Below are 25,439 nucleotides of genomic sequence, written 5' to 3'. Positions count from 1 at the left end.
TTGACAAGTTGACCTCAAAAGGTAGTGAGGCTTCCGTCCCTAGAGGTGTGCAAGTCGAGGCCAGAGGCACATGGAATGGCAGACTTGGAAGGATTCAAGCATCAACTGACCACATTCTTGGGTCCCCTGGGTCCTACGAGTGGATGGTTTTGTGGTGGAAATTGCACCGCCATCTCACCCTGTTATCCCCTGCCTGTCCCTTCAAAGTTGTCTGTTTTCCAGGCTCTGTTGTAAGTCACGTTTTCATCCTCTGCTACTTCCTGCCTGTTCCATTAGGGGTTAGTTCGAACTCAGTCAAAACAAGGCAGGTACATTTTTCTCCCATGGGGCAACAGGGCAGTGAAACAGCAGTTCCTGAACTGGCATTTATTAAGCAGTTAGATAATTTGCCAGAGTCACATTCAAGAAAGTGTTAGAACAATAGTTAAGAGTCTGATCTCTGAGTCTGACAGGGACTCCTGGCCTTGCATCCTGCTTTGTTATGAAGCTGAGTGATTTTGGACAAGTTACTCAACCTCAGAGTTCCCAGTTCCTGATTTCAGAGTCCACTGAAGTTTATGCCAGGCTGTGGCCTCACTAATTCCCACTAGAAGGTTAGGGATTCTTGGGAACTGGAGCTGGGAAGCCATTGTAACCCAAGGGCTGAGGTTCCTGGGGTTCTCCAGGGAGATGGAGAAACGTTTGCACTAAGATTCTTCTCAGATGTTTCATGGTCATGTCCTGGTTGGAGGTCAGGGGTCAGAAGGACTCCAAAGCAGATTGAATTCTGGGGAAAGCAGAGAAAAGGCAAAGGACCCAGCTCTGATGCCAAGACCCATGCTCCTGACAGGCTGGGGAGCAGGCTTCCCCAGTCCAGTCCCTCCCAGCCTGCCCAGCAAGGACGTCGAGGGACGGGCTCTCTCCGCCGTGTTTGTTCTACACACCCTGACATCTCTGAAGATCCTTTCTTCCAACAGATCCCTGCAGGGCAGAGCCTGCAATGCACTTGGGTCTTTGCTCTGGCCTGGGCACCCATCTCACGAGTGCCTGCTCTGTGCAGTCCACAGTGGTTGCCTGCCCAGGGGCACAGGGTGTTCCGGAAGCGGCCTGTCTCAGAGGTTCTGGCGGGAGAGGAGGGAGGGAAGAGGCCGTGTCCCGGGCCGCTAGGGAGCGGTGCTGCCCCAAGGCCGAGGGTGGAGCTTTCCCGATCGGCCGGGAAAGGGCTGGGCCCGGCCTACATGTGGGGGCAGGAGAGAGCGACGGCCGGCGTTCTGCGGCGGATCCTGGGTGGTGGGCACTGCTGGCCCGATGCCTGGGACCTTCCACGTGACTCTGAACCGCGGATCACTGGATGCCCAAGATTCCCAGGACCCAATCCCCGAAGTCTGATCTTCAGGACCTTGCAAGTCAGAGGCCGGATTTTCGCCCTGCACACCAGATTCCCAAACGGGATCTCTGGCCAGACTCCTGACCTCCAGATCCTGCAGGAAATTCTCGATCCCAGGATCTGTTCCCGGCTCCCGTCCCGCCCCGGGTGCCCAAAGCCGGGCGCCCGACACCCGAGCGCCCCCGCATGGCAGGGCCGAGCCCGCGGTCCGGAGCTCTGGAGCGCGCCGGCAGCTGCTGGCAGGACCCGCTGGCCGAGGCGCTGAGCCGGGGCCGGCCGCTCGCGGCGTCCCCGGGTCGGGGCTGTGCGCGAAGCCGGCCGCTCAGCGTGGTCTACGTGCTGACCCGGGAGCCGCTGCCAGAGGTAGAACCCGAGACGGGAGCCGAGGCGGAGCCGCTGCCTCTGCGCTGCCTGCGTGAGGCCTGCGCGCAGCTCCCCGGACCGCGGCCGCGACCTCAGTTGCACAGCCTGCCTTTTGGAACCCTGGCGCTGGGAGACACCGCAGCTCTCGATTCGTTCTACAACGCGGGTGAGCGCGCCCGCGGGGCGGAGCGCTGGGTGGGGCTTAGAGTCTGGGGGCGGGGCCGAGGGGCGGGGCTCAGCGACTCCCGGGAGACCCCCCGAGGTCCGGAGTCGTGGGGGCATAAAGTGAACTAAAGCAGAGGGGCTCGCGGAGGGACCAGTGATAAAAGCGGAGTTTAGGGGATCTGGAGCGTGGCCAGATTTGGGCAGAGACCTCGCGGATCCAGGTCTGGCTCGGGGTTCAGAGTGGGAGCTTAGGCACTCTGGAGTTGGCACCGTGCCTAGGGAGTGGGGCTAGAATTAGGGAGAGGCTGGGAGCGGGGCAGGGTGTGGTATCTCAGGAATGGGATCGGAGAACTCAGCCTCAGGATGATCTCTCACGGAGCTCATGACGGAGGATCCTGGAGGTGGAACTTGGACTGGGAAAGGGGCCCCTAACACGTGAGGCTAGAGTTCAGGGGTCCTAGCATACTACTTCCGGGGATCCGGCTGCAAAGGGAAGCGAAGGGCACCAACGGCACTGGATTCTAGAGGAGGAAGCTTGGTTTATGAGGCCCCAATAGTTCTGAGAAAAGTGAAAACTGTGGTGCTGGGGAAAACCGTCCCCTGGACGGCAAGGAGATCAAACAAATCAATCCTAAAAGAAATCAACCTTGAATTTTCATGGGGGGAGGGGTCGCTGATGCTAATGCTGAAGCTGAAGCTCCAGTACTTTGGCCACCTGATGCGAAGACCCGACTCATTTGGAAAACACCCTGATGCTGGGGAAGATTAAAGACAAAAGGAGAAGGCAGGCAGAGGATGAGATGGCTGGATAGCAACACTGACTCAATGCATATGAATTTGAGCAAACTCCGGGAAATAGAAAAGGACAGGAGCCTGGCCGTTCTGCAGTCCACGGGGTCGCAAAGAGCCGGACGCAACGGAGCGACTGAACAAGTAGCTCTAGGAGAATCGGCAGAGCTGGGGCGGAAACTGGAGGCGGAGAAGGGTCGTCCGGAGGCGGGGCCAGAAAGCGGGTATTCCAGAGGGGGATCACCCCGCCCTCTCGCCAACCCGGATGCCCCGCCCCGCTACTAATTTGTTTATCCAAGAGTTCAGGAACCCTGCTTGCAGGATGTCCATAAAACGTCAGTCTAACAATGAAGGCTGGAGGTCCCTGGTGGTCCAGTGGTTAAGAATCCACCTGCGGGGCGTGCTTACTCGTTCAGTCGGTCCGACTCTTTGGGACCTCGTGGACTGTAGCCTGCCAGGCTCCTCTGTCCACGGGATTTCCCAGGCAAGAATACTGGAGCAGGTTGCCATTTCCTACTCCAGGGAATCTTCCTGACCCAGGGACAGAACCCACGTCTCTGGCGTCTCCTGCATTGGCAGGTGGATTCTTTACCACACTGCTGCCACCTGGGAAACGGGACATGGGTTTGGTCCTTGGTCCGGGGAAGATTCTACCACCTGTGGCGGGAAAACTAAGCCTGTGTGCCACAACTACTGAGCCCGTGTCAGCCTGCAAGCAGCAACAAAGACCCGTCACAGCCAAAAATAAATAGAGAGATAAAAATGAAGGCTGACTCGACCTTGAGGTCACAAAGACACACACACACACAATCATAGACGGACTCACAAATCGTGCATATCTTGCTTCACAAAGGCTGTCGCAGACACTGTCCCACACAGAGATACAGACAGCAAGCGACACACTCACAGAGGCACAGTGTTGTACACACACTAGGCAAGTATGTATATACATGTGTATATACCCAGCACACTGCTGGTGCCAGCCCCTTTCAAGAGACTGTGTTGAGGACCCAGGGAAGGGCACGTCTCTCTTTGCACAACTCTTGCCTCTCAAAAGGCCCAGAACAGGCTCCGGGTTTAGTGCACAGCCTCCCCTTCTCTGTGCCCAATGCCCGTAGGCGCTGAACAGTGGGATACAAGCAGTGGGGCCTGGGGAGCTCCACCCCTCTCCTTTCAATACCATAGGCATAATTTGTGTATGATCCAGAGGGACCCTAAAAGGGGGAAACTGAGGCCCAGAGCAAAACTGGATTCTGAGGAGTTACATGGGAAGGCAGACCCAGCCAGGATGGATCCCCAGGCTTCTTCCCCACAAGCTGGGTTCGGGACTTGAGGTTTGGGGCTCAGGGCTCAGGGCTCGGGGCTCCAGGCTCTGGGTACCAAGCTTGGGGTTCAGGCTCAGAGCTCAGGGCCTCCACTTGTGTGTCCACAGATGTGGTGGTGCTTGAGGTGAGCAGCTCCCTGGCACAGCCCTCCCTGTTCTACCACCTGGGTGTGAGGGAGAGCTTCAGCATGACCAACAACGTGCTCCTCTGCTCCCAGGCCGACCTCCCTGACCTGCAGGCCCTGCGGGTAGGTGGCCCGGGGGCTGGTGGGGACCAGCCCAGGGCGGGAGTGGCCTACCCAGAATGCCAGTATCTGAATGTCTCTCTCTTGCAGGAGGACATTTTCCAGAAGAACTCGGTGAGCCGAATCCACCCCTCCTCCGTGGTTTCCCTTTGACCTCCATTATAACCTCTGCTCTCCACCATGTTTCCAGGCCTCCTCATTCACCTCTGACCTCCCTAGTGCCCCCCTGACATCCATGTGACCTTTGGCCCCCTATTGCCTCCCTTTGTGAAGTGGGCCCCTTCCCGGCTATTCTAATCCCCATGGGGGTGGACCTCTGACCCCTTCACTGCCCCTCTCTAATCTATTCCTGACCTCTGACCTCCTCTGATTCCTGGCCTCTCTCCCACCCTAGGATTGCATTGGCAGCTACACGCTGATCCCCTACGTGGTGACAGCCACCGGTCGGGTGCTATGTGGTGATGCGGGCCTCCTGAGGGGCCTGGCTGACGGGCTGCTCCAGGCTGGGGTGGGCACAGAGGCCCTGCTCACACCCCTGGTGGGCCGGCTGGCCCACCTGCTGGAGGCCACGCCCACGGACTCTTGGTAATGGGGGCCCCCCAGAGCGGGAGTGCCAGGAGGAGCTGGTGAGGACAAGGGGGGCCTGGAGCTGAGGGGCAGACCCTGCCATTCTCTCTCTCTCCCCTTCCCTGGGCGTTAGTGGCTACTTCCGGGAGACCATTCGGCAGGACATCCGGAGGGCTCGGGAGCGGTTCAGTGGGCTACAGCTGCGGCAGGAGCTGGCTCGCCTGCAGCGGAGACTGGACAGTGTGGAGCTGCTGAGCCCCGACATCATCATGAACCTGCTGCTCTCCTACCGGGACGTGCAGGTGTGCGGGGCTCGGAGAGGCAGGCAGGCCCGTCCAACAAGCCCCAGGCCAGACCCACCAGAGGCTCTGAATGAATTATCTGACATCTTCAAGCCTTGGTTTCCTGGGAGAAAACCAGGAAAGGCTGGGCACCCAGTGGGGTCTCCGCGTACGGTGCAGTGTCTGCACTTCCTGGAAGTGTGCAGAGGATGGTGGGTGGGAAGGTGGGGGGTCAGGTGGGAGGGGACTCCCGCTCAAGGTTTGCCTCAGGGTCCGTGAGCCGATGAGACCCACCGGAGGCCATGAGGCCAGTGCATGCTGTTCCCTCCTGCAGGACTATTCAGCCATCATTGACCTGGTGGAGACCCTGCAGGCCTTGCCCACCTGTGACGTGGCTGAGCAGCATAATGTCTGCTTCCACTACACCTTTGCCCTCAACCGGTGGGTTGGCAGAACAAGGCTCAGGTCACAGCCACATGGGGACATGGGTCTCTGCTGTGCAAAGTCTCTGCGGTCCACAATCACGGCTGTTCAGGGAATTTGCCGACCAGGATCACCCTGGTGTAAAATCGTCCCTATGATTCTGTGTCTGCTGCCCAGGGTGGGGTGGGGTGGTGGTGCTGACCTTGGAGTGGTCACAGCCGTCTAAGGCCACGGCTCCGCAGCCACTGCAGTCACTTCCATCTGGGATTCCCACCTCTCGGAAGGTCAGCGCTGACCAGAGGCACTGCTCTTGTGGGTTCATGATGGTCAGGCCCTTGGAAAGGTCCCTGCTGTTCAGGGTCTTGGGGTTCCTGGACAGAGAGTGGTCCCCAGCCTATCTTCCCCTTCCCCCTAGGAGGAACAGGCCTGGGGACCGGGAGAAGGCACTGGCTGTGCTGCTGCCACTGGTACAGGTAGAGGGCCCCGTGGCACCTGATCTGTACTGCATGTGTGGCCGTATCTACAAGGACATGTTCTTCAGCTCTGGCTTCCAGGATGCTGGGCACCGGGAGCAGGCATATCACTGGTAAGTGGCCCAAACAAGTGGACAGTGGGCTGAGCTAGTGGGCTGAGGGATGGGGCTATGGGCATTAGTCCCTCCCTGCATCACCCCCCACCCTCACCCCAGGTATCGCAAGGCTTTTGACATAGAGCCCAGCCTTCACTCGGGCATCAATGCCGCTGTGCTCCTCATTGCTGACGGGCAGCGCTTTGAGGACTCCGAGGAGCTCCGGCTCATAGGTGAGCCGCAATCCTGCATCCCTATCCCTTACTTACAGGCGCCCTGAAGGGCCTGGGGGCAGGGCAGGGAGAGAGGACACTGGGCTAGAGCTGGGGCTGACCCATCACGTCTGGGACCTGTTCTGCCTGAACTCACACCTGGGTCCTCATGCCTAACCTGGACCCTCATGAGCCCCTGAGGCCACAACTGTTCCTAAGCTCACACCTGTGCTCTTTACACACCGAATGCCACGTACACTTGTTCCCACACCCTCACCTGTGCCTGAGCTTCTACTCCCACCTGAGATATGGCCACACCTAAGTTTTCACCCATTTCTATCTTCCTGCCCATGTGACTTTGGTGGCCTACACCTGGGCTTTGCCGAAATTCGCAACCACATTCATTACAACCCAGGCCCCTCTCTCCCAGGCATGAAGCTGGGCTGCCTGCTGGCCCGAAAAGGCTGCGTGGAGAAGATGCAGTATTACTGGGATGTGGGCTTCTACCTGGGAGCTCAGATCCTTGCCAATGACCTCACTCAGGTGGCACTGGCCGCAGAGCAGCTGTACAAGCTCAACGCCCCCATATGGTAAGCAGCCCCCTCTGGGGTCCTGGGCCGGCCTGGGCTATCAGCTTCTGCACCTGTATCCCCTGGCATCTAGTCTGAACCTCTTCCAGACCAGTACCCATCGCACCCAATGGCCTGATTCTGGCTGCAACCAAGCCAGTCTAATCCCCCTGGCAGTGCCAGCTGGTGCCTGGACTGAAGACATGCCTATTGTCTGCAGGTACCTGGTGTCCGTGATGGAAACCTTCCTGCTGTATCAGCACTTCAGACCCACACTAGAGCTTCCTGGAGAAGCCCCCCACGGCGCCCACTTCTGGCTCCACTTCTTGCTACAGTCCTGCCAGCCACTCAAGACAGCTTGTCCCCAAGGGGACCAGTGCTTGGTGAGGCCGGTGGGGTGTGGGACCCGGGAGAGGTGCCAGCCCCTTCTGACCAACCCCTCTCCCCTGTCATCTGAAGGTGCTGGTCCTGGAGATGAATAAGGTGCTGCTGCCCGCCAGGCTGGAGGTTCAGGGTACAAACCCGGTGAGCGCGGTGACCCTGAGCCTGCTGGAGCCGGAGAAGCAGGTGAAGTCGCCGGTGAGCCACCCCATTGACATCTATGCACCTCTTCTGTCCGGCCTTTCCCCATCCCCAGACCCCTCTCGCTGTCTCCAGCACCCCTCTGGGACCCCTTTCTTCTCACAGGACGTTCCCTCCAGCTGGACCTTCCAGGTGGCCTCCATCAGCGGCGTCAGGTAAGAGGGGGCCCTGGGGGAGGTGAGCGGGGGAGGCAGCGCGGCTGGGAGGCCGGCTCACCCGGGTTCTTCATCCCTTCCAGCGTCTCCAAGCGGGACGAGCGCTGCTGCTTCCTCTACGCGCCTCCTCCGGCTCAGGACGTCCAGCTGTGCTTCCCCAGCGCCGGGCACTGCCAGTGGTGCGCGCAGCCCCGCGGGGTCGGGGTGCTCCGAGGGCCAGGAGGACCAGGGCATCGCGGGAGAGGAAGGGACCATGTTCCCTGGGTGCTCTGGGCAGAGAGGGGAACAGTTTCTGCCCCAGGTTGCCCCTCCCGTCAGTCTTGACCTCCGCCCTCAGGTTCTGCGGCCTGATCCAGGCCTTGGTGAAGAGTCCAGACTCCGGGGCGCCCGCAGAGGAGACGGAGGGCGCTGGGGAGGTGTTGGAGGTAAGGGGGCGGGTGCTGGGAGATGGAGGAGGAGGTTGGGCCGAGGGCCCCACTGAACCCCTCATCTCACCCGCCCTCGCAGTTTGATTACGAGTACACGGAGTCGGGTGAGCGGCTGGTGCTGGGCAAGGGCACGTACGGGGTGGTGTACGCTGGCCGCGATCGACACACTCGCGTGCGCATCGCCATCAAGGAGATCCCGGAGCGGGACAGCAGGTTTGGGGGCTGGCGCGGGGGGCGGGGGTGGCCAGGGCTCCAGGGAACAAGAGGGCGGGTCACATGGGTGGGACCCCAAGTTGAGAGGCTCCTGTGGGCCCGACTGTAGGCCGGGGCGACTCAGAGGCCCACATGGGCGGGACTGAGTGCCTGAGCAGCGAGAGTTCGAGCCCCCGGGGCCCAGCCAGGCCTGTGCGCAGAACCGCAGGGACCCAGCGGCAGGGCTAGGGTCCGGAGGGGCGTGTGGGCTGGGTGATAAAGTGAGGAAGGACGAGGCGGGGGTCTGGGATGAGGGAGGAGAATCTATAGGCCTGTCCTGCTGGCACCGGAGTGGGGTAAGCACCCCTGCCTCAAGCAGGCCTGTTAGTCACTCCCTACCGGCCCCCAGGTTCTCTCAGCCGCTGCATGAAGAGATCGCTCTGCACAAACGCCTACGCCACAAGAACATTGTGCGCTATCTGGGCTCCGTCAGCCAGGGCGGCTACCTCAAGATTTTCATGGAGGAAGTGCCTGGAGGTATCTGCCCTGCGTGGGAGGCAAATGGAACTGGAGTTGTGGGGCCTGGGGATGGAGCCAAGCAAGGGGTGGAGAACCCTCCGGGGAAAATGACCCCTAGCCTGTGTGGGTGGTGTAGCCCAGAATTAGCTGAGGCACTGCGATTAGGTGATGGAAGCTGGGCCATGGCCTGGCCTTCAAGCAGACAGCTGTGGGCTGGACTAAGTGGGTGCCAATTATGACCCTGTACTGCACCTTCCAGGCAGCCTGTCTTCCTTGCTGCGATCGGTGTGGGGACCCCTGCAGGACAACGAGAGCACCATCAGTTTCTACACCCGCCAGATCCTGCAGGGACTCAGCTACCTGCACGACAACCACATTGTGCATCGAGATATCAAGGTCAGCCTGTTGCTGGCTCACCTTGGTGGGGGGTGGGGCTGGCGAGAGGGAGGAGCAGAGAGGGCTCCAGACATAGGCTGGCGGTTGAAGTGGACAGACCCTTTGCAAAAGCTTGGGAAATTCATCAAGAAGTTTCCCTAGGGAGGGAAAGAAGTTCAGATCTGAAGCCAACTTCCAGGATTTCCCTGATTCTTCCAGTGGTTAAGAATCCACCTGCCAACACAGGGGACATGGGTTCCATCCCTGGGTCGGGAAGATCCCAGATGCTGTGGGGCAACTAAGCCTGTGCGCCACAACTACTGAGTCCGTGCTCCCTAGAGCCCATGCTCTGCAAAGGAGAAGGCACTGCAGTGAGAAGCCCATGCACCGTAACTAGAGAGTAGCCCCACTCGACGCAACTAGAGAAAACCAGCACACAGCCACAAAGATCAGCACAGCCAAAAATAAATCAGTAAAATGCAGCCAACTTCCAGGGGGACATAAATGGGATGGCAGGGGGTGGGGGTTGAGAGAGGCAGGGTCAGGCTGGGAGTCTTGGGAGATGGGGTCTGGGATAGAGTCAAGTTCTGGCATCAGGAGCCCAGTCCAATGTCTGCTGAGCACAATGTCCACTCTGCTCAGGGGGACAACGTGCTGATCAACACCTTCAGCGGGTTGCTCAAGATTTCTGACTTTGGCACCTCCAAGCGACTAGCAGGCATCACACCCTGCACTGAGACCTTCACAGGTAACAGCCAACATACCCTGCACTGAGACCTTCACAGGGAACAGGGTGTGGGGTGGCGAAGGAAGCTTGCTGATGTGGGGCAGAGAACTCATGGGACATTCCAGGGAGTGACGTTTCTCCTGGGCACAGAGTTAGAGTCTTAATGGGAGATGGAACCCAGGGCAGGTCGCTGAGCCAGGGGGCAATGATACAATCTAGAACTGGAGCTTGGAAAGCTGATAACTGAGCTGATTGAGTTCAGTCCCTGAAATGGAGCCCAAAAGTGTGGATGGGGACCAAAGTTCAGAGCGGACAGTGCAGTCTAGGATAAATGATGGCACCTCCTGTGGGTGATGGAGGCCATGAATGTGATGGAGCCTGAGATGAGTGAGGAGACTCAGGATAGAGGTTTGATGACCAGGGTAGGTGATGGGATGTTTTGGATGATAGAGTTCAGGGTGAAAGCAGGTGGCCAGAAAATGATAGAGCCCCCTGCCACCCTCCATGGTGATACAGCCTAGGTGAGCATTACTGCTACTGCTCCTGTCCTAGGGACCCTACAATATATGGCCCCAGAAATCATTGACCAGGGCCCACGAGGGTATGGGAAGGCAGCAGACATCTGGTCACTGGGCTGCACAGTCATCGAGATGGCCACAGGTCACCCACCCTTCCACGAGCTAGGGAGCCCGCAGGCTGCCATGTTTCAGGTGAGATCCTCAGGGCCTGGCTTATGAGGTGGGGTGGGGGCAGACTGAGTCCTGAACACTTTTAAATGTGTCCCTTGTTCCCCGTCCCTGCTCCCTTCCCAGGTGGGCATGTACAAGGTGCATCCGCCAATGCCCGGTTCTCTGTCAGCTGAGGCTCAAGCCTTCCTCCTCCGAACTTTTGAGCCCGACCCCCGTCTCCGAGCCAGTGCTCAAGCGCTGCTGGCAGACCCCTTCCTGCAGCCCGGGAAGAGGAGCCGCAGCCCGGGCTCCCCCAGACAGGCTCTAAGGTCCTCAGGTACTAAGTGGGTGGAGGGAGTGAGCACCCTGGGGTGAGGGCAGCGGAGGTTTGGAGGGAGAGGGCTCAGGGGCCCAGGCCGACGGCTTTGTCCCTCCCTTAGAGGCGCCATCCGCAAGCCCTGCTCCTTCAGCAGACTCCACCTCCCAGTCCCAGACATTCCCGCGCCCTCAGGCACCCTCTCAGCACCCTCCCAGTCCCCCCAAGCGCTGCCTCAGTTATGGGGACACCAGCCAGCTCCGGTGAGCACCCAGGGTCCCAGGGTGGGTTCGCTTCATCTGGTTTTGTCCCTGGGGGACTCCCTTCAGCAAAAGCCCTTCTTGGGGACCCAGACACTTGGACCACGTGCAAGGATGGCATTAAGTTTATTGTGCCCTCTCAATGCTGAGTTCATCTCTTTTATCCCTGTGAGGTGGGGGATAAAAGTAAAGGCCAGGATTCAGTCTCTGGGGTGGAGGTGGCTTGAATGGTATTGCTACCCATCCTCCATCGGCCACTCTTCACTGCACCCAGGGTGCCCGAGGAGCCTGGGGCTGACGAGCCCGCGTCCCCTGAGGAGAGTTCGGGGCTGAGCCTCTTGCATCAAGAGAGTAGGCGCCGGGCCACGCTGGCCACGGTTCTGGAGCAGGAGCTGCCGGCGCTGGCGGAGAGCCTGCGCCTGGAGCAGGAACAGGTGGGAGGCTCGCCCCGGCGCCCCCTGCTGGTCGAGCCCCGACAGGACGCCTGCTTTTCCAGCTGACGGCCTACCGCCCACCCAGCACATCCTCCCACGGGCATCTCTCCTGGCTCATCCGTATACTCGCTGAGGACCCTTCTTTTCCTTCCCAGGGTCCCCGTCTGGAGAGGAGTCACGTGGAACAGCTACTGCTCTGCCTCAGGGCGCACATCCATACTCCCAACCGTCGGCAGCTGGCCCAGGAGCTGCGGGGACTCCAAGGGCAGCTTCGGGCCCAGGGCCTTGAGCCCGAGCTTCTGCAAGGACCGCTCTTCGCCTTCCCGGATGAGGTGAGGGAGCCCTCTCACAGTAAGGGGTACCCAACTTCCCAGGTGGTGCTTGGTGGTAAAGAACCCGCCTGCCAATACAGAAGGCATAAGAAACGGGGGTTCGATCCCTGGGTTGGGAAGATCCCCCGGAGGAGGGCATGGCAACCCACTCCAGTATTCTTGCCTGGAGAACCCCACGGACAGAGGAGCCTGGTACGCTACAGTCTATGGGGTCACAAAGAGTCGGACACGGAATGAAACGACTTAGCACACATGCACGCAGTAAGAGGTAGGGCGCTCCCAATACTTAGGCATGTGCAAGGTGATATCGCAAGATTCCGCGTCTTCCCCGTGAAGATAGAGCCTCTGGGAATGGGACGCCTGCCCAGTCCTAGCTGCTCTGACCCTCCTTTGATCCCAAGCCCGCCCACCCTACTTGCCTTGGCCTTTCCAACTTAAGCTCCACTCCTCCTTGAGGCTCAGCCGTCTTAGCCGCGCCCTCCCTCCCTCTCCAGGTGAAGCAGGTCCTCCGCAGGCGCCAGATCCGCCCACACTGGATGTTCGTGCTGGACTCGCTGCTCAGCCGCGCTGTGCGGGCAGCCCTGGCCGTGCTGGCCCCAGGTGGGCGGAAGGGCGGAGCCTACCTGCCCGCCTGCGCGTGGGGAGAGGGTGTGATCCTTGGGGCGTGGCGAACACCAATAGGGCAGGTGGGGGCGTGGTCAGTGAGGCCCAGCCTAGACTCGGCGCCAAGGAGGGGGATGTGGCCAAAGGATACCTCCCAGGCTAACGCTGCCTGGCCGGTGCCGAGTCCCGCGTCTTCTGCCAATGTTGGGGTCCTAAATGGGCATTCTCGCCCTGCCTGAGTTCAATCCCCCTCGGATTGGCAGAGGTGGAGGAGGAGGCGGTCCTACCGAAGTCGGAAGAGGCCAGTAACGCAGAGGAGTCCGAGCCCAAGCAGCAGGAGACCCCAGCCGAGCCGAGCCCTCTCCTGGGGGAACCGGAGCAGGGTACCCCTTCTCTGATGGTGCAGCTGGGCCTCTTGCGAGCAGAGACCGATAGGTACAGCTCCGGGGACTTGCCCATAATCTCTGCACAAGCTTTACTGCTACTCCCCCTCCATTCTGTGGGCTTCTGCCTTCCAACAGGCTTCGAGATGTTCTGGCTGAGAAGGAAAGGGAATGCCAGGCCTTGGTGCAACTAGCCCTCCAGCGGGTCAGTGGGGAGGCCAGGACCTGTGCCCTGGCTTCAGAGCCCCCAGGTGAGCAGGACCAGGCTGGTGAACATGAATGGTGGGTGGGGGCAGCTTCTTGGCCAAGGCACCCTTGGGTTCAACACATGACCTCCCTGACAGCGGCTCTCGCGGTGGACCAGGGCCTGGTGCAGTGGTTACAGGAACTGAATGTGGATTCAGGCACCATCCAGACGGTGAGAGGAAATGCGCTGGTTGCCCCTGACACCCACCAACCAAAGACTCCTCTTATGCCCATCTTTCAGCTCTTCTCTCTTTCTCCGTCTAATGCAGAGAATCTCAATACTGAATGAGCACTTTGTATACCCCTGGTGGCTCAGATAGTAAAGAATCTGCCTGCAACGCAGGAGACCCAGATTCGATCCCTGAGTTGGGAAGATCCCCTGGAGAAGGGAATGGCTACCCACTCCAGTATTCTTGCCTGGAGAATTTCATGGACAGAGCAGCCTGGCGGACTACAGTCCGTGGGGTTGCAAAGAGTCAGACATGACTGAGCGCCTAACACTTTCACTTTACTTTTCCCCCCATCGTACAGATGAGAAAACTGAGGTGCAGAAAGGACAGCCCTAGCATGTTGGTAGTACTGGGTTGGCCAAAAATTCATTCAGGTTTTTCTTACTCGAATGAACTTTTGGCCAACCCAGTAACCCAGAGCTAGTTCTTGGATCTTTGGATCTAGCTTTGTCTGATTTTTACCTCTCCCTGTTTCTGTGTGGGGGTCTCTGTCCACAACCAGCTACTGAACCACAGCTTCACCCTCCATGCCCTACTGACCTGTGCCACTAGAGATGACCTCATCTACACAGGCATCAGGTATGTCCTGGCCCTCGAAGGATAACCCACACACATGGCCTCATGCTGGCCAGATCCTGATATCACCTCACCCTGCCGTTACAAAACTGCCTGGGTTCCTCCCTGAAAAATACAGGGACACCAGTGTCCTTTGGGGACAGAGGGGGCATCAGGCAGACAGTGGGTACCAGAGAGTACCCAGGGCCTTCTTCTGGCTGAGCCTCACTGAGCCTGGTACCCCCAGGGGGGGGATGATATGCCGCATCTGGAGAGCCATCTTGGCACAGCGAACAAGATCCACGCCAGTTACCCCTGGCCCCCAGGAGGCTGAATGAGGACATCCGAGGCAGGAGGCCAGACCCAAGGATGGATGAATGGAGGAAACACAAGAGGCTTCTGACATACCTGCCCCAGGACCCAGCAGCAACTGGAGGAGGCCAGGTGGGAGGGCGTCAGGGTAGGGGCCAGGCCTCTAGCCCCAGTGGGGAGAACCAATCACAGATGTGCCTCAAGCTCATGAGGGCCACAGGCAAAGACTATTAAACAATACTTTTGTACCCCTGGGCCTTGGCAATGTCTGAAGTATGGAGAGGGGTCCTAGGACCAGCTCCCTGAGGTCTTTATGTCTTGAGTTTAAAATTCTTTCCTCTGGTCCCCTTCACTTTCACCACCAACCCCCTCCCCCATCCCAGGCAGACATCAGCCCCTTGTTACCCTCAGAATAAACTTTATTTTTTAGCCAAGGGCAGGCCCTGAAATGGGGATCCCAAAAGAAGGGTTTTGTAGAGCATGTAAGGCAGCTATGTCCTGGGGGCCAGGTTGGTTCTGAGGGGCAGAAGGCCATCCACCCACTCACATGGCCGCTCCAGGAGGGTTTGCCACAGCTGCCTCTCCTCACGTGTGGAGTCCATCCAGGGCACCTGGAGCCCGTAGCTGCTGCCTGGATGCAGTGGGCGGGGGAAAGGGGTGGAAGGCATGGTCATGTTGGACACCCCAGATCCCAAGGAACACTGGTCCCTGGTCATGCACCGTCACCCCCCCAGTTCTCAGTGGACACCAAGCTCAGGAAAGGACAGAGACCTGCCCGAGGCCACATGCTGAGCCCCGGCCTCTTAGCATCAGGTCCCCTCGGGGCTCTGCCCCACTCACCGGTGCCCAGGCTGAGGCGTGTGCCCCCCAGCTGGCGGCTGCCCAGGACCCCATGGTCCCAGAGGGAGAGCTCCGCACAGGCCTGGCGCAGGTCAGCAGGCCCGAAGCCATCATAGACCATGGTGTGATTGAACATGGGGTTGAGGCTGCGTCGCACCACCCTTGTCCGCTGGCGGCTGGCCCGGCTGTCATCAGGCAGCACTGAGCTGTGAGGGAGGTGGGCTGACGTCAAGTGGCCACCCCCTCACACTCCCCAGTACCCACCAGTCACCGAGTCCTACCCACACTCCCTTGCGATGTCCATGTCCTCTGGTTCCTGCCTGAGAACCAGCCTCAAACCCTTGCTGGGACCTTTACTTCCATCTCCTGCCTTTAAAAATTACAACTCCTATCCATAGGACCCCAGAGTAAAGTCCCTGAAATGCCCGTCTGCTGCTCCTCAGCTCAGTCACCTTCAAGACCACCCAGAAGTGATTTCCACACTTTTCTAAAGCAGGCGCTTGGAGCTCTTTCTGTAAGACAAAATATTACTCAGAAGTACAAAACCTAAAGGGAAACCAAAGCTTCTGGTTAAATCAGGGCTGGGAGCTCAGAACCTCACTGGGGCCTGCCTCTGTTTTACTCTCTGAGGGTGGGACAGCAGATGCAGGCACCCCTAGAATTCCTCCAGTGCTTACTTTGAAAACCACTGAACTGCAAGGACCAAGCCTCACAACCTGGTTTTCCAGGTCTTCCATAGGTTGGCCCTTGAGACCTGCTAGGTCTCAGTCTCAGCTCTCCAACAAGTCCTATAAGCGCCAGTCACTGGAATGCAGCTGCTGGAAAGAGTCCTCACTCTCCTGACTCCAGGCGTTTGCGCAAGCAGTCCCCTCCACCGCTGGAGAAAGGAAGGGAAGCCGGGAAGTGGCGATGCCCCTCACCATTGTACGAAAGTATCCGGGGACCCTGAGCGCAAAGGGATGAGATCCTGAACCTCCTTCACCCAGAAGTGCAGCTCCCCGCTCGGGGGCAGTCCCGGGCCTGCGGAGAGACTCTGCTCAGACCCTGCCCCGGGAACAGCGTCCCCTCACCCTTGCGGGACCCGGGTTCCCCGCTTCTCAAGGCCCTTCTGGCTTGACCCTCGGGGGCGGTCACTCACCCTCGGAACCAGCGGGGAGGTACTTGAGGGACAGAGAGAGCAGCCCGCGGCTGGGAAGGTCGTCGGGAGAGGGCGGGACCTGCGAGAGGTGGGCTTGTCAGGGGCTGGGGACCAGGACCTAGGGAAAGACGGGTCCCCAGACATTGGTGGGGCGTGTCTATGGAGCGGGGTCTCGGGGCGGGGCTCCGAGAGAACCGCCTAGGGAATTCGAGAGCCACCCAGGCACCAGCGGTCGGAGACCAGACCTCTGCCTGGGGCCTTAAGGTTTCGAGGGCGAAGGGGACTGGGGGAAAGCCCGGTGGGGTAAAGGCGCGAGATCTGGGCCGGGGTCTCCCCACGCGGGCCAGCTGCTCACTCGGGGCTGCAGGGGGAGCCAGGTGGGCTCGGAGTCCCAGTCCCACGTGTCCAGGGGCACTTCGACTTCTCCCAGAAAGATGTTGCGACCCAGGCTTTCGCGGTGCCACACGGACAGGCTCAACACGCGGCCCCGGAGCTCCGTCTGCGGGACAGAGTACTGGGGACAGGAAAGAAAGAAAGCGAAGTCGCTCAATCGTGTCCGACTCTTGCGATCCCATGAACTGTGCCCTCCAGGCTCATCTGCCCATGGGATTCTCCAGGAAAGAATACTGGAGTGGATTGCCATTTCCTTCTCCCAGGGGATCTTCCCGACCCAGGAATCGAACCCTGGTCTCCTGCACTGCAGGCAGATGATTTACCAACTGAGCTATGAGGGAAAGCGGTGCACTGAAATGGAGCAGCGTCGAGACCGCGGCCTCAGTGCTGTAGGAGTGTTCGCTGGGCCTTATCCTACCACGCTCCTTGCTGGAAGGAATCCCGGGGAGCCCCAGACCGGGTAAATGTGGGTCTGGACTAGCGCCGTGCCCACCTCTAGACCGAAATGCCGGAGGGTGAGTTAATGCGAGGGCCTCCTAGCCGTTCCTCCCGCAGAATAGAGGATTGGAGCGACCAGGAGTGACAGTACCATGTCTGCCCCTGCCCCCTACCCCTGCAGAAAGGGGCGGGGGTTCGGTTCATTAATGGGGCCCGCCCCGTCGCCGAAACCTCACCCGGAGAATCTCGTTGAAGACCGGGTTCAGATTCCTTTTCTTCACTGTTGTCTTGCGCTTGCTCTGCTTATCCGGGAGGAGGTAGCTTTTGACGTAGCTGGAGCGGAGGAGGTGAGGAACGAAGGTAAAGGGAGGGGGCACTTTGCCCTTCCAGCTCCTTGCAGCACCTGCTCCAGCCACAGCCTGGAACGCGTGGCAGGCCTCGTGCCGCACTTTATAGGAGTTAAATCACCCAACGCCTGCGTCTCCCAAGAAGGTTATTCCCATTTTGCAGATGAGGAAACTGAGGCCAAGAAAAGCGGCGTGGTTGGGCGGAGAGCGCGGCCCCCTTAGTCCCCCAGCCTCGCGGGGTCGGGCACTCACGGGTCGGAGCGGCGGCGGCGTGCAGCGGCCAGGCCTTGGCACTGGATCACGTGCACGCGCAACTCGGCGGCTCCCGGCTCGTAGCGCAGGGCGAAGTGCACGGAGCCGCGCACCTGCACCGCGCCCGCCTCCGGTTCCCCGGACAGGCTCATCTGGCTGCCGCTCAGCTGCGGACCGAGGGTGGGAGGTCAGAGCGGGGGACCAGGGCTCACGTCGGGGCTGGGGAAGCGGAGGGAGCGCCGAGGGTTCAGATCGCGGGAATGGTGGGGGATGGGGGGAAGTGAGGTCGAGGGAGGGGTTATGCAGGGGTTGTGTGTTGGGATGCGGGGAAAGGTGTCCCCACCCCCACCCCCAGACCCTTTCCCTCACCCCCTCACCGTGGAGGAGTTGAGGCTGGACATGGAGGAGCTGCTGCTGAGCATGCGGTCGAACGAGGAGTCGGGCCCCGGGTTCTCCTCCCCATTCTCCAGCATCTCAGACGCCGCCTGAGTCTCAGGAGGGGAGTAAGTGACTAAGTGACCGGGGCGCCCCCGTACCCCTTGCTCCTCCCGCGGCTTTTCCTGGTCCCGCACACTCGCAGCCTCGGGCAGAGGCGCTCCCCGCCCGGAATCCGCTCCGGGTCTTGAGAGCAGCCGCGGGCGGCTCCCGCCTACCTGGGCAGCCTCTCCCATCGACGGCGGCTGCATCTCCGGGTCCGCCTCCTCTCCGGCGATGACCAGAGGGTGCTCCAGGTCAGGGGCTGGGAGGGGCACAAGCTGCTCAGCGAGCCCCTCCCCTGCCCGCCCGCCAGCCCGCCCCTGAGCAAATTTGGAGGGACTGGTTTACCAGCCAGGTTCAGGCCCAGGGCTGCCCTGCGGTCACCTGTGGAGACCACGCCTCCCCGCCCCCAAAACAAGAGGAGAAAGGTGAAAACAGGTGTTTGGGGGTCACTTATAGCTGTCTCTGGGCTTCCCTGGACTGTAGCCTGCCAGACTCCCTGTCCATGGGTTTTCCAGGCAAGAATATTGGAGTGGGTTACCATTCTTCTCCAGGGGATCTTCCTGACCCAGGGATCGAACCCATGTCTCCTGCATTGCAGGCAAACTCTTTACCATCTGAGCCACCAGGGAAGCTCACATGGTAAAGAACCCGCCTGCAATGCAGGAGACCAGGGTTTGATCCTTGGGTTGGGAAGATCCCCTGGAGGAGGGCATGGCAACCCACTCCAGGATTCTTGCCTGGAGAACTCCCATGGACAGAAGAGCCTGGTGGGCTACAGTCCATGGGGTCGCAAGGGTCAGACACGACTGGGCGACTAAGCACACAGCACACACAGAGCTGTTTCTGATCCCCCAGCCTCCTGGTGCTTTGAACACACACCTTCCCGCTCATCTTCTTCGGCTTGGGGCTCCTCCTCCTGCTCTGAAGGCTTTGTGGAGACACGTGGTGAGGGGACATCCGGTCCCTGAAAGAAGCAAGGGGTAGAAGTCACAGTGGGGACTGGTGGTGAAGGGGTCAGAGGTTATGATGGGGTCAGAGGTCAGAGGCTTCAGCTCCAGATTTTACACCGCCCTCAGGGCCGAGCCAGTAACCAGCTGCAGGACTAGTCTGGCCCTTTTACTTCACGCCCCTTCACACTTCAGGGCCTGCTCTGCTTGACTCCCAGGGTCCCCACTGGTGGCATCTGAGTCTTGGACCTTGCCCAGCTCTGTCCCCCACCCCATCCCTTGGAGGCTGGGTCCACAGCCCCATGTGACAGAGGAGGACAGAGGCCTAGCCCAGGGTCTCCCAATTAATTTGCAGGCTGGGTTCTTTCCCTAGTACACTCCACCTCCCCTCCAGAGACTCTGTACATGCACTCGTTAGCCCGCTGAGTCACTCATTGCTCACCTCGGCCTCAATGAACCTCTCTTGGGGGCCCTCGTCTACGGAGAGCCTGGGAGGAGGGAGAGGTGTAGTCAGGGATGGACCGACTGGGAAGTACCCGCCACTGCCCGCCACGCCTCCTCACCTGGGCTCCAGGGCCTCTTCAGTCTCTTTCCCTGCAGCCTCGGCCTCCACATCGCTGCCTCCAGCCTGGTCTCCTGCACCCAGGTGAGACGTTCTGTGAACCCCTGCTCCTGGGATGTCTGGTCCTTGGAGATACCCACCCACTCCCCACAGCCCATGGAGGGGTGGTGCCCACACAGAGTCACATAGTACCAGGGGCCCCATCTCCTTGTCCGCACATACCCAGTGAGCTGGGCTGCACAAGACCTGCCCCCTCTGGGGAGCTCCTCTCACTCCTGCAGCCCTTCTTTCTGCGGATAGAAGCTCGGACCAGGTCAGAGCCGAAGTGGGCGTGGTGGTGCCGCTGGGAGCGTGCTTCCTGGAACCAGTCCCCAGTTAGGATCTTCAGCTGCCCAGGGTCTGCCAGTGATGCCCGGAGCTTGCTGGAGGATGGGGGAGGACATGGCGGTCACCGCTTATGCAACCAAACATTCTCGCCACCCACTCTGTGTGGCAGGCCCTGTACCTGGGGCCAGGGATATAACAGTAAATCAGACTTGATCCCTGCTTTGGAGGTGCTCAGGTTGGTGGGGAACTGAGTCTGGAATAAACCAGGACACTACAGTGAGGTAGGAGTCATATATATGTAAGAAGATCAGCTTTGCCTTTGAGAATCCTGGAGAGCTTCCCAGAGGAAGTGACATTTGAATTTCTTACCCAGGACAAATTCAGTTCTCCAGGTAGAGAAGGAAAATATTTATTCTTCATTAAATGACTGTGTATAACCCTTCCTAACTCTATGAAGTAGGCTCCTTAACCCCATTTTACAGATGAGGAGAGCGGTGCTGGGGAGGTCCAAGTTACAAGCTAGTAGGTGTCTGTGCATCCCCAGACACTACTGATGGTGCTCCTCTTCACTGCTTCTTCCAGGCACGAGGAACAGCCCAGAAGTGAACGGTGTGTCCAGGGACTGTGGAGCAACTGAGTGGCTGCAGCGCTACACTTTGAGTCTGTGCATCGGGGGGTGGGGTTTCCTGGTGGAAGGTGAGATGCGAGAGGCTGACAGAGACCAACCAGGGGGGCCTTGTGGACCGCAGTGCGGAGCTGATGGGACGCTGAGGAACCGTGTGAGGTTTCAGGAGTGGATACCAAGAGTAGATCTGGAGAGTTCTGGCTGCAGCATGGCGGTGGGCCCGAAAGGGCGAGCCTGCAGGCAGGGAGGCTGGCAAGGGAGCGGGTGCAGCCACGTTGGGAGAGGTGATGAGCTGAGCGGGCCAAGGGCCAAGTAGACCAGGGGGCAAAAGCAAAGCCTACTGAGATATCTGACAAGCTGCACCTTGAAGGGACAGGGTGGGGGCCACCTGAGCCTCCCAAGGCCGGAGCCCCTTCCCGGGCTCCCCTTGTTCTGCCTTACCTGATCCGTCCCTCCTCCAGCTGGCGCAGGCGGGCATCTCGCTTCAGGACCTCAGCAATGGCCTCCTGCTCCTCCTCTGTCAGGAAGCTGAGATCCAGGAGCCCGTCGGCCTCAGGCTCTGGCTCACGTGCCATGAGGAGGCCAGGCAGGGACCAGGGCCCCTCTGGAGCTGGATGGCCCCTCTGGGGCATCAGCCGGGCCAGCGCCCAGGCTGGGCACACGTGACTCCCTGGGGGCAGACCAAGGGTCAGGTCAGGCCTTGCCCCTGTACAGGGCACATCCTGGAGCCAGATGCCCTTTTCTGCCCAAATATACACCCCTGTGGTGGGCAGGGTACAAGCCCAGGAAGGCTGAGATCAAGGTGGCATGACAGGCACTCATGGACACACACTTACAGAGGCCCATGAACATACTCAGGGACACACTCCAAGACATGTACAGAGACATATGTGTACTCACTGATACATGTAGATACACTTACCCCCACTGAGAAGTACACCTGGTCACACATGCACACTGACCCTTGTATAAAAACAGGCACACGATACCTGGTCCCACATTAAGGGCCCTAGGCAGTCATAGACCCAGATCTATGTGCAGACCAAGAGCTGTACCTCACACATTCTTACACCTGCACACAGGCAAGAGCACACAAGGGCGACAAGGACCACAGATGGCTTCACTTGCACAAGGGTAAGTCTGGGGACAAAGGCGTGTCCCTAGATACTTACAAATCACACAGACTTTTGCACACACATACTGCACCCCTGAAACTGGATTGTGGCCTTGAAGCTAGAGAGACCAGGGCCTCACCCCTAAAGCCAGAATTGTGCACACAACAGATAGTCAGTAAGTGTTTGACTAGTTAAATGCAGAAATGCAGCTGCACACACATGGGGAATATACACACACACACACACACACACACACACACAGCCAGACACATATCTGGCTTGGGAAACACAGGCTCACACACATATCTGCTTGGCCCCCTGCCCTGGGAATCCCCCTACCTGGGTCCCTCCCCTCCACCCTTCACCCCCACCCTGCCCTGGCCCAGTGGGCCTTCCTGTCTGAGGCAACCTCCTCCCCAGCCCACAGCCCAACTTCCTCCCCGGAGGTAACCGCGGCACCCACTCCCCCTGCGGTCTCCAGCCCAGGGATGCCCCTGCTGCCAGCCCTGCACCCTGACCCAGAGGCCCTAGGCCCCTCTACTCTGACCGCATGGGATCCCCACGCCCCAGCCTGGATCTGGCTGGGGTCCTGGCCGTGGAGGCTGAGTGCTGCAAAGCAGCTCGGGTACCATGGTGACTCCGGAAGGAAAACACCTGGGCAGCCCCAGGGGGTGTGTGGACGTGGCAAGGGGCCCGCGGCCGGGCCTGAGCCCACGGGCCGGGGTGGTCTCTGCTGCCCCTGCCCTGCCAGTCCCTTCCCTCCCGGGGCACCAGGCAGGGCCAGGGTGGGGAGAGGGCGCTCAGTAGGCAGGCCCTGGCTTTGCCGCAATCTGTGCCCTCCCAGCTGAGTCAGCGAGCCCGTCGAGCAAGCCCCTGCCCCACCCTCCCGGGGGGGTGGACGGGTGTCTCAGTCAGGTGTCCTGTATGACGCTGTGGAAATGCCTGTGCCCACGCTAACAGCATTTCCTGAACGTCTACTGTGTGCAGGTCCGGGGTATTGCAGATGCAGGGTTCGGGGTGCTTCTGGGGCCTGGTGTGGGAGCCCCTGTGTTGCCTGGTGTTGCTGTGAGTCTCTGCTCTTGGCAGGTGTCTGCATACCGTGGATCTGGGAGCCTGTATGTTTTGTGGGTGTGAGTGTTGTAGCTGTGTGTGTCTCTGGGCATCATGTCACTGTGTGCTGCTGCACAGGAGACTGTGTGTTCTGTGACTTTCTGGTGACAGCGTGGTGGGATGTGCGCCTGTGTGTGTATGACGGGGCTGTGTGTGGCGGTGTGTACCCTGGTGCCCTGGGGCTACCCAGTGTGTGTATGAGCGTGGAGGCGGAGGGACGGTCTGCGGAATTGACTCTACCCTGGTCCTGAGGTTGAGGGCTGGGCTGTGGGCTTCTGAGTTCAGGGTCCCAAGCAGTGCCCCCTCCCTGCAGTCCCTTCTGGTCCCAGAGGCAGAATCCAGCGTCCAGCCCTCCCCATGGTTCTGACCCTCATGGGACAGATCCATTGGTCAGCTTAAGCGTCTGTCCATTTGTCTGGTTGCTCCAGTCCCAGACGCGTTCCACCTCCCTCCTACACCCCGAGATCCTAGAGGGGACTCAGGATGCCAGGTGGAAGTGCCCGCCCCTCTGGGCACAGGCAGGGGACCCCCGGCCCAAGGTGTATTACCTGTAGGGGTCCAGAATGGAGGGGACGCCTTTGTGGGGTAACCCCGGCTCCCTGGCAGTCAAGTTCAGGGACCAGGAGAGCAGTGAGGGCCTAAGGCTGACTCAACCGCAGCCCAGCAAGGCGGCTGCCCCACTGAGGAGGAGGAAACACCTTCTCACAGGGCCCGATGCAAAACCGGGCCTGGACTCCTGGCTCCCCAGGGGTGCAGCTGTGGCTTTCAGCAAACCCAGAGCTGATCTGGTCAGTGGGATAGGCCCAGGGCTTGGCTCCAGCTCCTAGGCAGACTTCCTCTGTGGCTCCTGTAACCCGAGCTGGCTCTCACCCCTCAAAGCCTCTGCTGCGCCTTCCACAGAATGGGTTGCAGCCCCATCCCGCCCACTAAGGAGCTGATAGAAACTTGCTTTGAAAGCAAAGTTAGAAACCTTTCTGAGAACAAGGGCAGTGGAAGGATTGCACACGGCAGCCAGATAACCCCGAAGAGTTCCTGCTCTGCTGCTGTGTGACCTTTAGCAGGTCTCAACCATTCTGAGCTGCAATTTCCTCCTATGCAAAGTACAGGCTGCAGAGCCTGAAGAGCCTCTAAGGGAGATGGAAGTGCTTGGAACCAGTTGGCACGGTTACCAGGTGTCCTCTGGCCAACATAAGCCCCAACCGCTGTCCCTCAGTGTCCACACATGCTTCCCAGGAAGTGCTGTTACCCGTATCTATTAAATGGGGATAATAATCCCTCCTCAGATGGGTCTCACTAGAGTGCAATGAGATCCCTACAGGCCCTTAATAAGCATGTATATGCAAGGGTAGATGCGACAGCCATTGAATGTCCACTATGGGAGCCGTCACTTTGATGCCAGCCTCCTCTGCCAAGTCTCCCCAAATGGAAGGCGAGTGGCCAGCAGCACCCTCAACCTTGCCCATTATTCTGTCCTGGCTCCACCCAAGGATGCTTCTCTAACACCCCACCTGTCGGCTATCACCCTGGAAGGCATCAAACTTTGCTGTCTATTCTGGCTTCTATACTCTCTTCCTCTTTCTGATCTCCTATCCTAGTATCTGTGACTCTCCTTTCTTCCCAGCCCCAACTCCTCTGTACCCTCCCCATCTCTAACCTCCCGTTTCCAAGTTTCCACTTCTGTGGCCGGCTCTCCTGTCCTGGCCCCCAGGCCTCCTGACGCTTGCTGCCATTCCCCGGCTGCCCCCTCTGCCATCTGTCCCCCACCTCCACTGCTGTCCCACTGGCCAGGTTTCCGTTTCTGTCCGGTCTCTTTCGGAAGCCTCCTCCCCCTTGCCTCCTGGCCTCCACCCTCAGCACTACCCCCAGCCCTTTAACGCCCAGCTGTCAGAGGGCCCTTTTTTGTGTCATTCCTCAGCTTTGGAAGGTGCCAGCAGACAGCCAGGGGAACCCTCTGACCCTTGTAACAAATCTGCTCCAAGCCTGCCCAGCCGAGTCTTATCATCTCCCAAGACGGTCCATCCTCCTTTGGGCTGCCCGGCCCCTCGGCCTGACCCTCAGGACCCCTGCCTGGCTTTGAGTGGTCCTACACCCTTAGAGCCTACCTACAGGCGCTGTTTCCTGTCCTTCAACACCCCCCGCCCGCCCCCCACCTGGTCCACGCGTGCTCCCAGCTCAACTGCAGAATTCTTGCCCCACCCTCCGCCACTCAGCGCCTCTGCACTGCGGCTGGTCTCCAGGCAACTCCTGGCTAAGAGGCCCCGGACCTCGGTTAAAATTCTGGCTCTGCCGCATGGCTCCCGTGGCCTTGGATCAATGACAATCTCTGTAAGCGTCTCTCTATCCCTTTATGAAACGGACAATGGCAGCCGTCTCATTGGACTGTCTTAAGGAGGTCCCTTTCTCTTGCCTCCAGAGTCCATTCTCCCTTTTTGTCAGGGACAGCCCCTCCTCACCTGCCCTCCTGTGCTCCAGTGGGGCCACCTCGCGGGGTGGTTCCAAATGGGGGGCTCTGGAGCCCAGTTGCTGCCTTTGAACGTGGTTCCATGCTTCCTACCTTTGTGACCTTGAGCAAATCACATCACTTCTCTGTGCTTTTTAAAAAATATATATTTTAAATTTTATTTTGGCTGCCTCGGGTCTTAGTTGGGGCACACGGGATCGTTCCTTGGGGTGCAC

General features: G+C 59.5%; 2 protein-coding genes and 1 long non-coding RNA gene across 8 annotated transcripts; 1 reads left to right on the top strand and 2 right to left on the bottom strand.

Annotated features, from left to right (window-relative positions):
• Positions 1-894: 894 nt before the first annotated feature.
• On the top strand, positions 895-14,437 carry MAP3K6 (mitogen-activated protein kinase kinase kinase 6). Of its 5 annotated transcripts, none has more exons than XM_086330617.1 (29): positions 895-1,895; positions 4,116-4,255; positions 4,343-4,366; positions 4,647-4,837; positions 4,953-5,121; positions 5,435-5,541; positions 5,939-6,109; positions 6,212-6,324; positions 6,734-6,893; positions 7,093-7,255; positions 7,332-7,451; positions 7,560-7,609; positions 7,693-7,788; positions 7,947-8,034; positions 8,117-8,250; positions 8,639-8,766; positions 9,008-9,144; positions 9,766-9,871; positions 10,403-10,560; positions 10,663-10,855; positions 10,959-11,097; positions 11,369-11,528; positions 11,684-11,860; positions 12,355-12,460; positions 12,727-12,898; positions 12,985-13,097; positions 13,191-13,264; positions 13,825-13,901; positions 14,125-14,437. In XM_086330617.1, the coding sequence occupies exons 1-29, from the start codon at positions 1,553-1,555 to the stop codon at positions 14,213-14,215; spliced, it is 3,900 nt and encodes a 1,299-aa protein (XP_086186743.1). In that variant the 5' UTR covers positions 895-1,552; the 3' UTR covers positions 14,216-14,437. The 5 variants fall into 5 exon arrangements, 4 of the variants coding, with proteins under 4 accessions (XP_086186743.1, XP_086186736.1, XP_086186725.1 ...); XM_086330610.1 differs by having other exon boundaries at positions 1,175-1,895; positions 14,204-14,437; XM_086330628.1 differs by lacking the exon at positions 895-1,895 and adding an exon at positions 2,012-2,115 and having other exon boundaries at positions 14,204-14,437.
• LOC147377482 (uncharacterized) lies at positions 11,205-12,408 on the bottom strand. The gene is made up of 2 exons (XR_015138497.1): positions 12,280-12,408; positions 11,205-11,928 (listed from the first exon to the last, which is right to left on the bottom strand). It is a non-coding gene; the product is annotated as an uncharacterized LOC147377482 (long non-coding RNA).
• Positions 14,438-14,590: 153 nt separating the features above from the next.
• On the bottom strand, positions 14,591-23,469 carry SYTL1 (synaptotagmin like 1). 2 transcript variants are annotated; one of them, XM_086330650.1, is made up of 15 exons: positions 23,312-23,469; positions 20,980-21,208; positions 19,809-20,008; positions 19,588-19,660; positions 19,467-19,512; positions 18,957-19,041; positions 18,251-18,336; positions 17,975-18,088; positions 17,598-17,764; positions 17,235-17,331; positions 16,523-16,681; positions 16,168-16,246; positions 15,950-16,049; positions 15,030-15,235; positions 14,591-14,820 (listed from the first exon to the last, which is right to left on the bottom strand). In XM_086330650.1, exons 2-15 carry the CDS (start codon positions 21,168-21,170, stop codon positions 14,681-14,683), a joined length of 1,743 nt encoding a protein of 580 aa, XP_086186776.1. In that variant the 5' UTR covers positions 21,171-21,208; positions 23,312-23,469; the 3' UTR covers positions 14,591-14,680. The 2 variants fall into 2 exon arrangements, with proteins under 2 accessions (XP_086186776.1, XP_086186786.1); XM_086330660.1 differs by lacking the exon at positions 23,312-23,469 and adding an exon at positions 22,283-22,440.
• Positions 23,470-25,439: the final 1,970 nt, after the last annotated feature.

Source organism: Bos grunniens, chromosome 2 (genome assembly GCF_055505025.1).
Source record: "Bos grunniens cultivar Pamir isolate PY7600 chromosome 2, Bosgru_T2T1.0, whole genome shotgun sequence".
In the NCBI taxonomy this organism is placed as follows: Eukaryota; Metazoa; Chordata; class Mammalia; order Artiodactyla; family Bovidae; genus Bos; species Bos grunniens.
Note: the sequence above shows the minus strand (reverse complement) of the source record. Positions and strands in the feature narration are given on the sequence as shown.

What these genes read in the sequence shown, in the direction of transcription:
- SYTL1 (XM_086330650.1), bottom strand. Translation starts at nt 21,170, where the DNA reads ATGCCCCAGAGGGGCCATCCAGCTCCAGAGGGGCCCTGGTCCCTGCCT. An exon ending in CTGGAGGAGGGACGGATCAG is followed by an intron (nt 20,009 to 20,979) that starts GTAAGGCAGAAC and finishes CCCATCCTCCAG; the next exon opens with CAAGCTCCGGGCATCACTGG. An exon ending in CGATGGGAGAGGCTGCCCAG is followed by an intron (nt 18,089 to 18,250) that starts GTAGGCGGGAGC and finishes TCCCCTCCTGAG; the next exon opens with ACTCAGGCGGCGTCTGAGAT.
- MAP3K6 (XM_086330599.1), top strand. Translation starts at nt 1,553, where the DNA reads ATGGCAGGGCCGAGCCCGCGGTCCGGAGCTCTGGAGCGCGCCGGCAGC. An exon ending in CGATTCGTTCTACAACGCGG is followed by an intron (nt 1,896 to 4,115) that starts GTGAGCGCGCCC and finishes GTGTGTCCACAG; the next exon opens with ATGTGGTGGTGCTTGAGGTG. An exon ending in GCCACGCCCACGGACTCTTG is followed by an intron (nt 4,838 to 4,952) that starts GTAATGGGGGCC and finishes CCTGGGCGTTAG; the next exon opens with TGGCTACTTCCGGGAGACCA.